Below are 14,832 nucleotides of genomic sequence, written 5' to 3'. Positions count from 1 at the left end.
TCCATGATTTATTCCTACAACAGAAATGCTCTCTAAAGGGCGTTCAAAACAAGGTCTTTTTATATGCAAAATAAATGATATTACAAGTTGAGAATAAATATGCGTCCCTAAGGAATGTTTCATATGCTTTATAATTTGAAGGGGGAACTTCCCATATAAATAATGTTTTGGGGTGTTAATGCAATTCATCTTTTGTACAGGAAAAAGTAGAGCGTAAGTAATAGAAGTACTCTATGTGAAAAGGCTCTACAGGCGTTATTTTAGTTTCAAATAGCACAAAAATACTACAATATGGAGCGCCCTGGAAAAATGAACCCCCACCTCTGATGTTTATATTTTTTTAGTTTTTAACATTAGAGTATTCAGAAAGAAAGATTGTTCCATATACCATGCACTACATAATCTTTTCCATTTTCATTGACCTTATATCTTTCTAGATTGAAAAGTTTGTTTGACCAGGGCCGCCTTCACCTCTTGTATCTGTTAATATGTTTTTATTTGCCGATCACTTGCTGTTATATACTCCTATTGAAAAATTGTACGGCTCTGCAAAATATTATAAGCATGATGATTATAGTGAGAAAGACCACCTAAGATGGAACGTGAAAGGGAGCTATGTAGAATTGAAAGTTCTGCAGATTTCTGGTGACATTGGAGTGTTTTGTTATTACAGGCCACAAAGGACAAGTACCGTGAACTGGCCATCGAAGGCATGCACAGAGACCTGGTATTCCGGTTCATTGAGACTCAAACACTACTGTTAGCTCCAATCTGCCCCCATCTGTGCGAGCATGTATGGACATTACTAGGGAAGGTAGGCACGATCACAAATAACTGATATTATAGTAGATATCTATCTTTACGAAGGCTTTAAAAACATAATTAAAAGGACAGTCCAGGACACCCATTGCAAGCCTAGTTAATCTTTCAAATATTCTCTAGATTTGCATACTAATATAGTTTATGGACTGGTCCTTTAAATGTTTTGATATCGTTTAACCTGTTTTTTTCTTTCTTGTTCATAAAACTTATTTATATGGGAGGAAATATGTATTTTTATTATATAAAAAAATGTGTAGTCTGCCTATTTGGTCAATTTTCCTGGGAGAGAGATTGTTCTTATTGTGACCATGTTTCTCAGATGATTTTGAAAATCACCTTCTCTTTAGGTCTACAAGATGAGGGCAATTCATGCAGCGTTTAATGTAAATCAGAATCTATAAAAAATCCATGTCGATATATATCAGTACTTTAAGATGCTTTCAGAACACACTTTCTTCAAATTGTAGCAAATGTCTGCAATTTGTGTCTAAACCGGTGAAAGTACAGCCCTGTATCCCGAACATCCGTTGCAGTAAAAGCATTTGGCCGGGTATCAGCGTCTGCGCTATATTTAGTTTGAATTATAAAACTACATATGCTTGGTATGGTAACATTATCTAGATCCAGCAGCTTCACTAAATCGCTTGCAAAATTACCACGGGCTACAAAAATCAGACTGCTTTTATTTGATATTCATACTGATCAGAACATTGAACATACCAGTAAAAATTGAGGCACTCGGTGATGGTTCAAAAGCACTTTATGTATAATGCATTTGTAAGTCATCACCATCTGCCCTACAGAAATATTGCTTATTTCGTATGGGAGATCTAAAAATAAAGAGAAAATAGGCTCACTTTTGAAAATTCGTATGTGATCAAGTGCTACAGTTTTGGTTATGTATGATAGTTAATGTATTTTATGGACTTTGACTTTGATTTGGTGAACATTTAAAGGGATATACAGCACTTGGCAATTATTTTATTTTAAACTAGCAAGCAAACAAACACTTTAGAGAAATATATAAAGGAAAAAATGCTAACGCTTTTTAATGAGACCGTTATCTCAAAGTGATGCATGTCCTTTTATAAAGGATAAAGGCAAACATGCATCAAAGCTGTCTGTACAATTACAGCTGCATTGTGGGGAATGAGGAGTGATGGTCAAGAGGTAAAATAGTAGGCATGTGCATGGGGACAATTTTCGGTTCGGCATTCTGAAATTCAGAATTTTTGCAATTCGGCAACTTCGGGACTTCTATTGCAGCCGCTTAGTAGATAACTCCCTAATTCCCACGGTATTAGGGAGTTATCTACCAAAAGGCTGAAACACCTAAATTGGCCTTTCAGCCAAATTTACTAATACTAAGTAAAAATTACTTAGTATTGTTAAATTTTGCTCCTACTCACTATACCGCGAGCAGGGGCATGTCTTTTAAACAGTGAGCAGCCTGTGGCTGCTCACTGTTTAAAAAAAAAAAAAAAAAAAATATAGGGTCCCCCCTCCCGAGCCCCCACCCTCGACGTGCGAGTGGGGGCTTTTAAACTAAAGGGGGAACCTATTGCCCCCCGCCCCCACCCCTGAGCGGCGGGTGGGGGCCCTAAAGTAAAATGATGGGACACACACACCTATTGTCTCCCCCCCCCCCGGCCCCCACCCACCCTAAAATTGGAATAAGAGGGGGACACCTAATGTCCTCCCCCCTGTCCCCCCACCCCTGAGCTGCGGGTGGGGGCCCTAAATTACCATTCAATGTTTTCTTTCTTCTAAAATCTTATTTTTTCAGCCCCAAAAAGGCCAAATAAAAAAACATAATAACCGACGCAATTATATATATAAAAAAAAAAAGAGTGTAAATAAAAATAATCCTTCTTCATCCAACGAGGGCTCCGCGCAGACGGAGTTCTGCAGGGCGGGGCAAGGCTTATAAAGCACAGAGCACTCTGATTGGTGGGTTTAAGCCATCCAATCAGAGTGCTGTGACGGGTAAATGAAGAGACTGACAGGTAAGTCTCTACATTTACCTGTCCCAGCACTCTGGTTGGTTTGAAATCCAACGCTGTGTAATTTTACTCATAACTCTCTCATTGGTGGATTAAGTAACCAATCACAGTGTTATGAGTCAAATTACACATTGTGGGAAAATTCCAAAGAACTTTCCCATCTCAAAGTGATGCATGTCCTTTTATAAAGGATAAAGGCAAACATGCATCAAAGCTGTCTGTACAATTACAGCTGCATTGTGGGGAATGAGGAGTGATGGTCAAGAGGTAAAATAGTAGGCATGTGCATGGGGACAATTTTCGGTTCGGCATTCTGAAATTCAGAATTTTTGCAATTCGGCAACTTCGGGACTTCTATTGCAGCCGCTTAGTAGATAACTCCCTAATTCCCACGGTATTAGGGAGTTATCTACCAAAAGGCTGAAACACCTAAATTGGCACATGCTGTGTAAAATGACACAGAGCACTATGATTGGTGGATTTCAAACCAACCAATCAGTGTTGTGACAGGTAAATGTAGAGACTTACCTGTGAGTCTCTTAATTTACCTGTCAGAGCACTCTGATTGGATGGCTTAAACCCACCAATCGCTCTGAGCCTACTTGCAGGGCGGGTCAAGACTTTATAAGCCTTCCCCCACCCTGCAGAGCTCAGCCCTTTTTGGGGCTGAAAAAAGATTTTTGAAGAAAGAAAACATCGAATGGTCATTTTTTTTTTTTTTTTTTTAGTTAAAGGTCCCCCCTTATTATTTTTAGGGTGAGGGGGGGTAGGTAGGGGGTTATTTTTTGGGGGGGAGGAAAGGGGGTGACTAGGGGTTTGGGGACCCCTAGTCACTTGGGAGGGGGGTTAACATTTTTTTAGGGCCCCCACCCGCCACTCAGGCTGCTCACTGATTAATAGACATGCCCCTACTCGCTATGACATTCCCCTACTCGCGGTATAGCGAGTAGGGGCATAATTTACTAATAATTTACTTAGTATTAGTAAATTTGTCTGAAAGACCAATTCAGGTCTTTCAGCCTTTTAGTAGATAGCTCCCTAATACCGTGGGAATTAGGGAGTTATCTACTTATTCATTCCTGTCATTACATTGACTGGCCAAATTACTTACATTTTATATGAATGTATGTTACTTGATTGTTGTAAGTGTTGCAAATGCTTACAGCTGAATCCTAGCTATGTTTGAATACGTTTTATTTAAAATTGTATACAATGTAACATTCTTCTTCTTTCACTGGGTAAGTATATTAGTACTAAGGCAATACTGTACTTCGGAACTTTGACACTTCGGGACCTCGGCAATTCGGACATTCGGAAGTAGCCGAATGTCAGAATTGCCAGAAATTCGTCCGAATTCAATTCATATAAATGAATTGCACGTGTCTATAAAATAGCATATGACAAATAAGTATAATGTAAAAAGGATGAGGATACTAAGCAGATTAAGCATGTCTTCTGTTTTTATACAATATTCACCCGTTAATCTAGTAAGAGGTCTGATCTTTTAGAGACTGGTTGTGATGGTAAGGGCAAGAAGGAAGAAGAACGCATGTGTGGGGATGGGTACAGTGTAATAACTACTGTTTGGTTGCAAATAAATAAAGTTGTAGTTGAAGAGTTACCCAAGTCCACAACATTTATTTAAAATATGTTTGCAGAATGGTTGGCTAAAGACTACATTCTACCCTGGTATGCAAGAATGTTCAACAGCGAGCATTACACCACCAGCCCCTGTAATTAATTTGTCGAGGAATTCTGTGCAATATAAATGGGGATTGAATCATCACGTATGTTGTTTATAGAATGATCCCTTGACTTTGGTGAACATGGAACAATGTGCAGCAATGCAGAATATATTTTTACAGACTGCTTCCAAAAGGGTGGTGTTAAGGTATTCTTTAAGATTGGTAATGTAAGATCGGGAGGTTTGAGACAGGAAGGAGAGAATAAAGTACTGTATTGTGAAGCTGCATGTTTAATAAGCGTAACTGAGTGGCAAAATTGATTGACAAGATTTAAAGACAATATTTAGTTATTTTGCATAATGTATTAATAGTTGTTCAAAGATGGAGTTTGATAGGTCAACTCGTTCCATGATCTCATAGCTCCACAGCTGCATTTTATATTTTGTCTACTGGCGTAGCCCCATGCATGTAGATCATGACTACAATCCTGGCTAAAATTAGACGATACCCTTGGACACAATTTGATTTGAAGTTAGCTTGCTTGAGAAGGTGGCCACTCTTCTTTCCTGCTACCTTGGGACCACTTGTAAAATGTTAACAGGAACTGGTGGTAGTTACCCCAGCATCTCAAGCTACGAACCTTCGCCTCCAGAGATTTCTCATGCGTAACTGCTGCCTCCTGTCCCAGAGAATTTGTTGAATGGGTGTCCTTTGGCCATCTTGGACTGTCTAGTTGTTGCCAGATAAAATCACCATATCCCTGCAGAACGTCCCATGATTATAGAGTAAATTTTTTTCATGAACTTAGCTTAGCATACAGTCAGGGCTATTTACTAACATGAGAATTCAACGTAAATTTAAAACCAAAGTAGCCGAATGTAAAGCATTGCTAAATGACTTAGTTATTTTTTTTTTTAGTCTACTTTGACCTTAAATTTGAATTCTCATTTCAGTGAATATCGCTGATAGTCTTCCCATCCTTCTCTGTCAGCCATCTTTGTTAAGCGTGAAGGATCTTAATCACTCCACTGGCAGATCTGTAGGTGTTTTATTGCTGAAGTGACCATATTTTAATTATATCTAATATTCAAATTATTAATGACCGTGATTGATCTAAAAGAAATAAATACAAAATGTGAGTACATGTGATGTTAGCCGCTCGTTAGATTCTGTAATTTGCAGAGTTGCTCCCAGTGTTGCACTGTACAGGAAACAGGAAGGTTCATTTGGAATCTCACATTTGATTTTTATTAAAATAGATTAACAAAAAAAAAAATAACTGCTCAACATATTTAAAAATAATCGGTGCATTTATAGACCTGTTAAAATGCAACTAATAACCAGCAACAAGTAAGGGGTCAGTGGGAGTTATTATAAAGTATAGAATTGGTAGCACAATGACTTACTGTATTACATTTTTCTTGTCCCTTGCAGCCAGATTCAATCATGAAAGCGTCTTGGCCAGTAGCAGGCCCTGTAGATGAGGTACTCATTCGATCATCACAATATCTGACAGAAACTGCTCATGAGCTCCGGCTGAGACTGAAAGCATACATGGCTCCAGCAAAGGGAAAGGTAGGAAACGGGGCGTTTGTTACTGCCAAAAAAGTGTATGCGCCGTTTTGTAAGAAAAATTTACAAAGTGAATAAGTTACTCAAAGACATTTTGTATTACAGCATACTGCCCTCCCCACCAGCAATATGTATTGAGTTTGCATTTTGTATCATTGACAACTTTGTATATAGTGAAAAGATACCTTGAAGGAACACTCCAAACACCATAAACCCTACCGGCGCCTCCCAAAATGTATGTTTTCAAACTGTTGAAAACATGTATGGTTCTACCACTCTTCTTAATTTAACAATTTTCTTCTGATTTGTCAGAAATGTGCCAAACCCATCTTAGAGGCTTTCGGTAATGACCTCAGACTTGATCATCACACTGAAATATTGTGGACATAAGGCACCTGTGTGGCAATTACTGTTGTTCGCCAGTCAAAATCTTCTCAGTACAGTGCATGTACTCACTTCAGAGTGCCTGCATTGTAGTGAGAGAATGCTCGACATCCTCGGTCAAACAGCAAGAACAGACTTTGACACGATTCTGTGCACTGAAGCAGCATCTTGTGGCTGTCAGGTGTGTTTAGCCCTACATTGTAAACATTGCTGTGTCTCTGAAATGGCAATGTTTTTTATATTGCAAGAGCAAAACAGCAGGGACACTACACTTCACTGAGATGGGAGACCACTTCACTGAGATGGAGTGGTCTGAGTTATTATAGAGTCCCTTTAAATAAATCCCAGTAGGTGTCCTAAATGAAAAAAAGGAATGTAGTAACATGCCAGGAGTTCTAGGGCTCCTGATCTGAACACACGTTGCATTGACATCTTAGTGATCTAATGAAAGGAACAAGAGATTTGTGCCTCTAGTGCAGGAGTGGGGAATCTTTGGCCCTCCAGATGTTTTGGACTACATCTCCCATAACGCTCTTACAGCCATAATGCTGGCAAAGCATCAAGGGAGATGTAGTCCAAAACATCTGGAGGGTCAAAGGTTCCCCACCCCTGCTCTAGTGCTATGCAACATTAGCTATATTTCCTACTCACTAAATTAGTTAGATAAGATACTGAACCCTAGGAACAGGGAGAAAGATTCACCAGCGGGGATAATTTAAAATTAATTGCATCCCCTCCGTTTGATTATTAGGACTGAGAAAATACTCAAATAGTAGACCACTGATGGCTAACCTTGACACTATAAATTGTTTCTGGAATACATTTCCCATGATGCTCAGCTAGCTTTTAGAGTCTAAAACCAAGCTGAGCTTCATGGGAAATGTAGTCCAGAAACAATTTATGGTGCCAAGTGAGCCATCACTGTAGTAGACTTTTACAAACATATGTATCAAAATCCTTTTCCTCCAAACCCGAAATAATTGATTTGTCTGGGATTTACCTGTGAAGACTTATTTCTTGAATATGTTTCTACAGGTAAATCCAGAACGAATCAATTCATCAGGGTGTGGACTAAAAGGATTTTGATTTTAATGAACCGGGTGAAAATAGTTTTATCACACGTCTACCAAATAGGTTTTCATTCAGAAATATTGACAAACAATATATGCTTCTTTAAACCCGACGTGGTCGGAAGAGGAATTTTATTAATTGGTGAAAAGATCCCATTTGAGTAAAGTTTGAGATTTCACTCAGCATTGTTCCTTATATCTGTTTATCTAGAACAATATGTATTGGTGCTGTTTACCAGCCATGCTCGGCACTCAAAATAACCATGATAATTAGCTTCTTCTCTAGGTGTGACAGAATATGTCTAGTCTTTCATAAATAGACAACTTTTCCAAGATCGTCAGTCTTACCCAGATAGTCTTACCAAGATTGATAGATGATAATCTTACCAATAGAAAATCTTATTGAGATAGATTGCTTTTTCCAGCCAGACTTGCATAGATATATAGCTTTAGTCAGACAGATAATCTTACATGGATACTCTTACCCAAACGATGTACTCTTGCGGTATTTTTAAAGCAAATTTGATGTAATTTAAGACAGTCATTCCCCAAAACATTATTACCTTTCAATAACTAGGGTTTAATTATTAGTGTTTTACATTTATTCCCATTCCAGAAAGCGGACAAGTCGCCACCGCCGAGGCCCTCACATTGCACCATATATGTGGCTAATTCCTACCCACCATGGCAGCACTCGACCTTGCTGAATCTGCGCAAACATTATCAGGTAAAATGTGCTACCCTGTGTTTATCTTTTCTTCAGGGAACCACTGCATGGTAGACCTCCCATAATTACGGCTACCTGCATTGAGTCTACATTTGTACAAAGTAAATTAAGCTGTCCTTTTTTTATTTTTTTTTTATTTTATTCCATCAATCCTAGTGCTGTTCAATATTAATGGACTTCTAGAAAAACAAGGCTTATCTAGATCATTGCAACTGATTTGTATTCCTAACATTTTCTTGCTTTTGTTTTAGAATAATGCTGGACAGCTACCTGATAACAAAGTTATAGCGACAGAGCTTAACAGCTTGCCGGAGCTGAAAAAGTACATGAAGCGCGTTATGCCATTTGTCGCCATGATAAAGGTACCTGTAAACGTTTTTATAGAGAATATCTGTTATATAACCGTAAGAGTGGCTCATAAATCACTTACTAGTTTATTCACTAAACTGTGAATATTGATTCATGAACAACCTTCCCTTCCAAAAATAGCAATTAATGTAATGAATGTTAACAATCTATTTTGATGGGGTGGTATACTGTATCTATTTACTACTGTACTGTACCTGTATCAAAATGACCTTTGTCTTTATGACTTTTAAAAGAAAATTGGATTTCCTTTATATCGCTTTTAAGCCAATATTATTCATGCAGGAAAACCTAGAAAAGACAGGCTCTCGCATTCTGGATCTGGAGTTGGAGTTTGACGAGCGTGCTGTTCTTATCGAGAACATTGTCTACCTGACTAATTCTTTGGAGGTCAGTATTTTCAGTTGTATTTCTGATACACAAACAGTGGATTGTGTGTAATCGGTTCTATCAAGCTTTCTGTTGTATATGCTTTTGCTAATATCACTTGCCTCCTCTTTTAACCCCTTAAGGACCAAACTTCTGGAATAAAAGGGAATCATGACATGTCACACATGTCATGTGTCCTTAAGGGGTTAAAGAGGACTCTTCCCAAGGGAGTTTTAATAAAAGTTATTTCCTTGGGGATCGATTTTGTTGCCTCTCATGTAAGGTCAATACTTCTATGAGCTGTACTCAATCATTGAAAACAATATGAAAGAAGCAAATGAATTCTACCAGTGGGTAGTGTCACATTTTTTCTTAGATGTCTTATTAAAACATATGTGAGGCCACCCATTAAGCCAGAGATATGTTAATTTCTGGTTTCAGAAGTCAACATTTCTGCTGCGAAAGAATTACTTTTAGAGACAATAGTTTATATGTTTGGAATGTTCTTTAAATGGTTTCTTCTTATTATTTTGGTTTTGGTGTAAAATGTCTGTACTGGCTGTTTTCTCCTTGCATTGCTCTGGGGGTGTCATGAAGTCACAGGGTCTTAGTTGGCTCAAGGTGAAAAGGTAAAACATAGGCCAGTTTTCGAGGTAATTGATGTCCATCATAAATCCATCAAGTGTCACCATCATTGAACAAACACATGTAGGCGGCTTTACCTTCTTTGTAGGTTTATCAGGTATGGTAAATAAATATAGTCACCCACTTAATTCAGGAGACAAGAAAACACTTGCATGCAAAGAAGAGCTGGTCAGAAACAGACTTGGTTCAGAATCCAGATTCACTATGGCTTGTGAAATATGGAGGATACAGGAATAAGTTGGGATACATGAAATTAGTGCCCTATCAATGACCAGGGATGGAAAAGGTGATGGGGAAACAGCTAGATCGTATTTCGTTGGAAACTGATGTAATGCAGGTTTTGCAATTGCAAATCAGCAAAATTGTTAAAAAGATATCCAACCCAGAAAGTTAAAAAGTATCCACTCTGTTATAGAGTTTTTTTTTCTTTCTATTTTTTTTATTTTTAGCCTCTTTCACTGAATAGTAGAATTTGCTGTTTGGAGCAAACCTCCAAATGGAATTTCCTGATAATTTAGTATAAGCAGGCTTGACTTACATTTATTTCATATTGTTCTCTAATGAACTGTGCATGTCCCATTTATTTCTTCAGCTAGATCATATCGAAGTGAAATTTTCTTCAGATGCGGATGACAAAATTAAAGAAGACTGCTGTCCTGGGAAACCATTTTCCGTTTTTAGATCAGAGGTGTGTGCAGCAGGGAATGATCTGAACATAATCTTATGTTGGGTTTGATGCCATGAGAAAGGCTGCCAGTGGGTTAGAGAATAAATGGAAATGTTGGCTGGATGAAACACGTGTTTAGTTAAATCTGTTGTGAACATATTGCTTGCATGCCTCTGCAGTAGACATTATGTTATGCTCCGTTAGGGAACCTTAACACTTTATAACAGTCATGCTGAATTAACACTACCTGTGGATTGTGTGGTTACTACAATAAGCAGAATAATTACTATTTTACTGAATCGGCCTGACAGATTGATGTGCCAATGGATGTACTACTATCCAGAAAAAGAACACTAACTGTAACACTGTCACATACCTAATTTCCTGCTGCATCCAACCAACGACTCATGAGGGCAAAACTTTATGTAGATGTCTAATCTGAATCATGGTGGTTTGCCCTTTAGGTTGAGCAGCTGTCAAGTCCACTATTGAAAACAGTAGCTACATTCATCACCTGTTTAATTCTCAGATTCATATCACTTTTCACCATGTGAGCGCCGCATCAATATTTACTGAAGCTTATATTTACTAAAACAAATCTTCTTCCCGTGCCAGCAGGCCTTCCTTTAAACTGGGGACAAGCTTACCTTTCTGTAATAGAGAGAGCATTAACCATATACAGGCCTGTTCAGAAACGGGTCACATTTTAGTCCATGATGTGAAGTAGTATCCGTCCTTGGTCCATATTCCCATTTACAGGTCATATTCTGTCCTATGATGTGCAGCAGGCATCTACTTCCATATTTACAGAGGTAGATGACCTTCTGTGATGTTTAGCTGTAGCCATCAACGTCCATATTCACATACACGTCTCTTTACATTCAGGGATGTCCAGCAACTGTCTGCTTCCATATATACTTGACCCTGTAATATCACTTTAAAATTTAATCTGCTTCCATACATATTGAGACATTTTCTGTAATTTGACGAGAAGCAGACAGAACTTTAAAGTGATATTACAGGGTCAAGTAACTTCTCGACTTTTGACAGGCAGTTTATATGGTTTTCTGTATGATATGCACTAGTGTATGCAAGTCTTGCTGACTGGTAAAGTGTATGTTATTAATTATGTGAACAGCACCGATAACCCATGTTGTTTATTTCTCTATGGAGATTTGTCTTCAGTTATCATTGTATTTTGAATTCGGTGGCCTCTAAAAGACCTACAAGCATGCACGCTGATTAGTAATTATTGTAAACCAATTCTGAAATGTTGTGATTGCTTTGTGTTTTGTTTTAGCCTGGTGTTTCCGTTTTTCTGGTGAACCCACAGCCGTCAAACGGCCACTTTTCCACGATGATTGCAATCCGTCAAGGAGACAGCAGAGATTCGATCATACGGCGCCTAATGAAGACAGACAGGGGAATCAAAGGTAACTCTCAGTCTGAAAGAGCAAGGAAGTGATGAGATGGGAAACATTTTCTTTACATGTCTCGAAGCCTCTAAAAAAAAAAAATGGCAAACCATGTTTTAATGTGCAATTTCTTCAGTCTAGGTTGTTATTGCAAATGCGTTAAATATTCACATTCAGTAAAATGTTACTTCGTATCTTGATGACCAAAATCCCACAGAGAGTTCAGCCAGGCTTTGTCTAGTGGCTTTACAGTAGCTCTGTAATTCTGGAAATATCACATAAAAAGTTCAAGAGAGTGAGTGTAATTGCACCACCAGTGAATGTATCATAACACTTTTTGCTCGCCATAGATGACATATTCTCTGAGGTTGAATGGTTTGTTGTCATTATATAATGTGCAGAGAAACCGCTGCCAAATCTTGTTGGAACAAAAAGTGCCGTATGTGTTTTTGTACGCACATAGAGTTGAAGAATGTCTGTATTTAAGGTAATTGTTTATCTACCAAGGGGACTGCTGACAAAACCCTATGGTATTATTTAGAAGTTACATGTTTTAAAATGTTGTGTTGTGATGAACAGCTGATTACTTCTCTATAGAATATTTTATATTTTTTAGATCTAAGCAATACGAAATGGTAATATAATACAATGGGAAAAAAACACAAAACAAGTATTCGTCAGGTCAAGGCAGTTAAATGAGAAAACCCAATGTAAGAACCAGGGGATATACAATAAGGTGCATAGTGAGCCATTAACAAAGATGTAAAAAGCATGCGTTAAGGCAGATTAAAAATATATCAGAGTCCTTCATACCATAAGTGTATAAAAGAACAAAAATAGGATTTAGGATATGGATGTAAACAGTCCCTTAATATAATGTACATTGTCAGTTTTCATTGTGTCAGGAAGTTGGTTATGAATTCATGTAGTTTCCAGAACATCAGATTAATGTTTGTGTGGGCAATGGGTAATTCTGATGGAATAACTCTACAGGCTGAGACAACGTGGTATCTCTTGAAGTATTTTGTAATGTCAAAGTCTCCTGCTCTCAGATAAGTCTACAAAAGCAATCACTTTTTTTGAAGCTAGTAGGTCCTTTCAGCACCTTCCAAGTTGGTTTATGGATAACTTATGGAGTGTTTTTTTTTTTTTTTTTACTTTGATAAATACAGTCATGTTAAAGGAACACTATAAGCACCCAGACCACTTCAGCTCATTGAATTCGTCTGGGTGCACTGCTCCAGGTCCATAAACCTTCAGAGCTAATTAATGCAGGTTTTAAGGAACTGCAATATTTGGAGGTCCAGAGTGACCCAAAATCCCATAGGAAAGCATTGTATAAGGAGCATTAGGGAGGAGCGATGGCAGACCCCAGCCAGCGCCCCCCAGCCAGTTCCAAGTGACATTGACTGGTAAGTCAGAGAAGAGGATGCTATAGTGCCAAGAAAACAACTTTGTTTTCCTGGCACTATAGTTTATTTTTAATATAGTATAATTTGTGGGTAATCAGCCATAGTGACGTTAGAGGAATCATGCTTTTCCATTTTTCTTGGTTAGAGTTCACATTCAATTCTTTTGAGTTGATATGTAGACATTATGTACCATTGTAGACATAATAAACCATTATATACCATTACCAGTTATGAGATTTGCAAGGAAAACTGATTTTTTTTTTTCTTTTCTTTCTTTCTTTCATTCCCCTTCAGATGTGACAAAAGTGAAGCTAATGCGGTTTGATGACCCACTGTTGGGGCCCCGTCGTGTTCCTGTTCTTGGAAAAGAAGAAAATGGCAAATCTGTAATATCCCCGCAAGCCGCCTTCCACATTGACTTGAATGAGAAACGTGTCCACGTTGCTGATAATGGCCTGAAAGTGGACATTGGAGACACCTTAGTTTACGTTATGGAATAATCTAAAGTTGAAGTCTATTGTATGTCTAGTCATTGCTAAAAATTAAAATAGTTATAAACCATTTTACAGAGAAAAATATGGTCATATGTCTAATTTAAATGCTTGGTTTGTATCATTTGACACAGCAACAGTAACACCTATTACAGTGAATACTACCACTGTAAACATGTAATCCGGAGCCCCACAACGGACGTTGTGCTTTACAAAGGAATGACATTGCTGTGTTTCCACTATTGTTGAAGTACATCCAAGAGACTATTTTAATTCCATTCATTTTCAAAAGTTCCTATTGTTTTTGGCAACAAAAAAAAAACATCTTACAAAGACATTTCTATTTTACTGCAGTTTTCGTTTCAGTGTAATCCATCCGTTGCTGCAGCAATATTTAAAATAAAACTGCTCTTGTCATAAAACAATTCTTCTGTTCTCTTCTGTCAATGTTTTCCCTTTAATCGAAACAGGGCTTAGTGTCAGGAAGGTGGATAAAACTTGCAGGATAAAACTTACCAGGAAAGGTTAAAGGATCTTAACATGTATAGCTTGGAGGAAAGACGAGACAGGGGGATATGATAGAAACATTTAAATACATAAAGGGAATCAACACAGTAAAGGAGGAGACTATATTTAAAAGAAGAAAAACTACCACAACAAGAGGGCATAGTCTTAAATTAGAGGGACAAAGGTTTAAAAATAATATCAGGAAGTATTACTTTACTGAGAGGGTAGTGGATGCATGTAATAGCCTTCCAGCTGAAGTGGCAGAGGTTAACACAGTAAAGGAGTTTAAGCATGCGTGGGATAGGCATAAGGCTATCCTAACTATAAGATAAGGCCAGGGACTAATGAAAGTATTTAGAAAACTGGGCAGACTAGATGGGCCGAATGGTTCTTATCTGCCGTCACATTCTATGTTTCTATGGATTAGTGAGAAGACACCCCCAGTTTATTTAGAAATACTCAGGATGTGTTTTGTACTAGGCTTGTGCTTACTCATTTTGATTCATGTGGTGGTTGGTCATGACCCTCTTCATTCGTTTGTTATAAGTTCTCTTTCATTGGGTCTTGAGTTTTATTATAGGATACACTAGGCAGCAAAACAACTTTAGCTTAATGAAGCTGTTATTGTGTACAGTATAGATCTTGCCCATAGTCTCATTGCTCAATTCTCTACCATTTAACCCCTTAAGACCGCAGG

The 14,832-nt window shown here is 38.0% G+C and overlaps 1 protein-coding gene across 1 annotated transcript in view; it reads left to right on the top strand.

The window, feature by feature from the left end:
• Nucleotides 1-14,047, top strand: part of LARS1 (leucyl-tRNA synthetase 1) — a 65,429-nt gene extending 51,382 nt beyond the window's left edge. The window contains exons 25-32 of the mRNA XM_063447396.1: nt 674-814; nt 5,945-6,085; nt 8,153-8,263; nt 8,515-8,625; nt 8,915-9,019; nt 10,236-10,331; nt 11,611-11,743; nt 13,432-14,047. Coding sequence (XP_063303466.1) covers nt 674-814; nt 5,945-6,085; nt 8,153-8,263; nt 8,515-8,625; nt 8,915-9,019; nt 10,236-10,331; nt 11,611-11,743; nt 13,432-13,637 — 1,044 coding nt within the window. The 3' untranslated portion in view covers nt 13,638-14,047. The remainder of the gene's footprint in view (nt 1-673; nt 815-5,944; nt 6,086-8,152; nt 8,264-8,514; nt 8,626-8,914; nt 9,020-10,235; nt 10,332-11,610; nt 11,744-13,431) is intronic.
• The last annotated feature ends 785 nt before the right edge of the window (nt 14,048-14,832 follow it).

The sequence above is a fragment of the Pelobates fuscus genome, chromosome 3 (genome assembly GCF_036172605.1).
Source record: "Pelobates fuscus isolate aPelFus1 chromosome 3, aPelFus1.pri, whole genome shotgun sequence".
NCBI classification, from domain to species: domain Eukaryota; kingdom Metazoa; phylum Chordata; class Amphibia; order Anura; family Pelobatidae; genus Pelobates; species Pelobates fuscus.
This window is presented reverse-complemented; position numbering and strand designations above follow the sequence as displayed.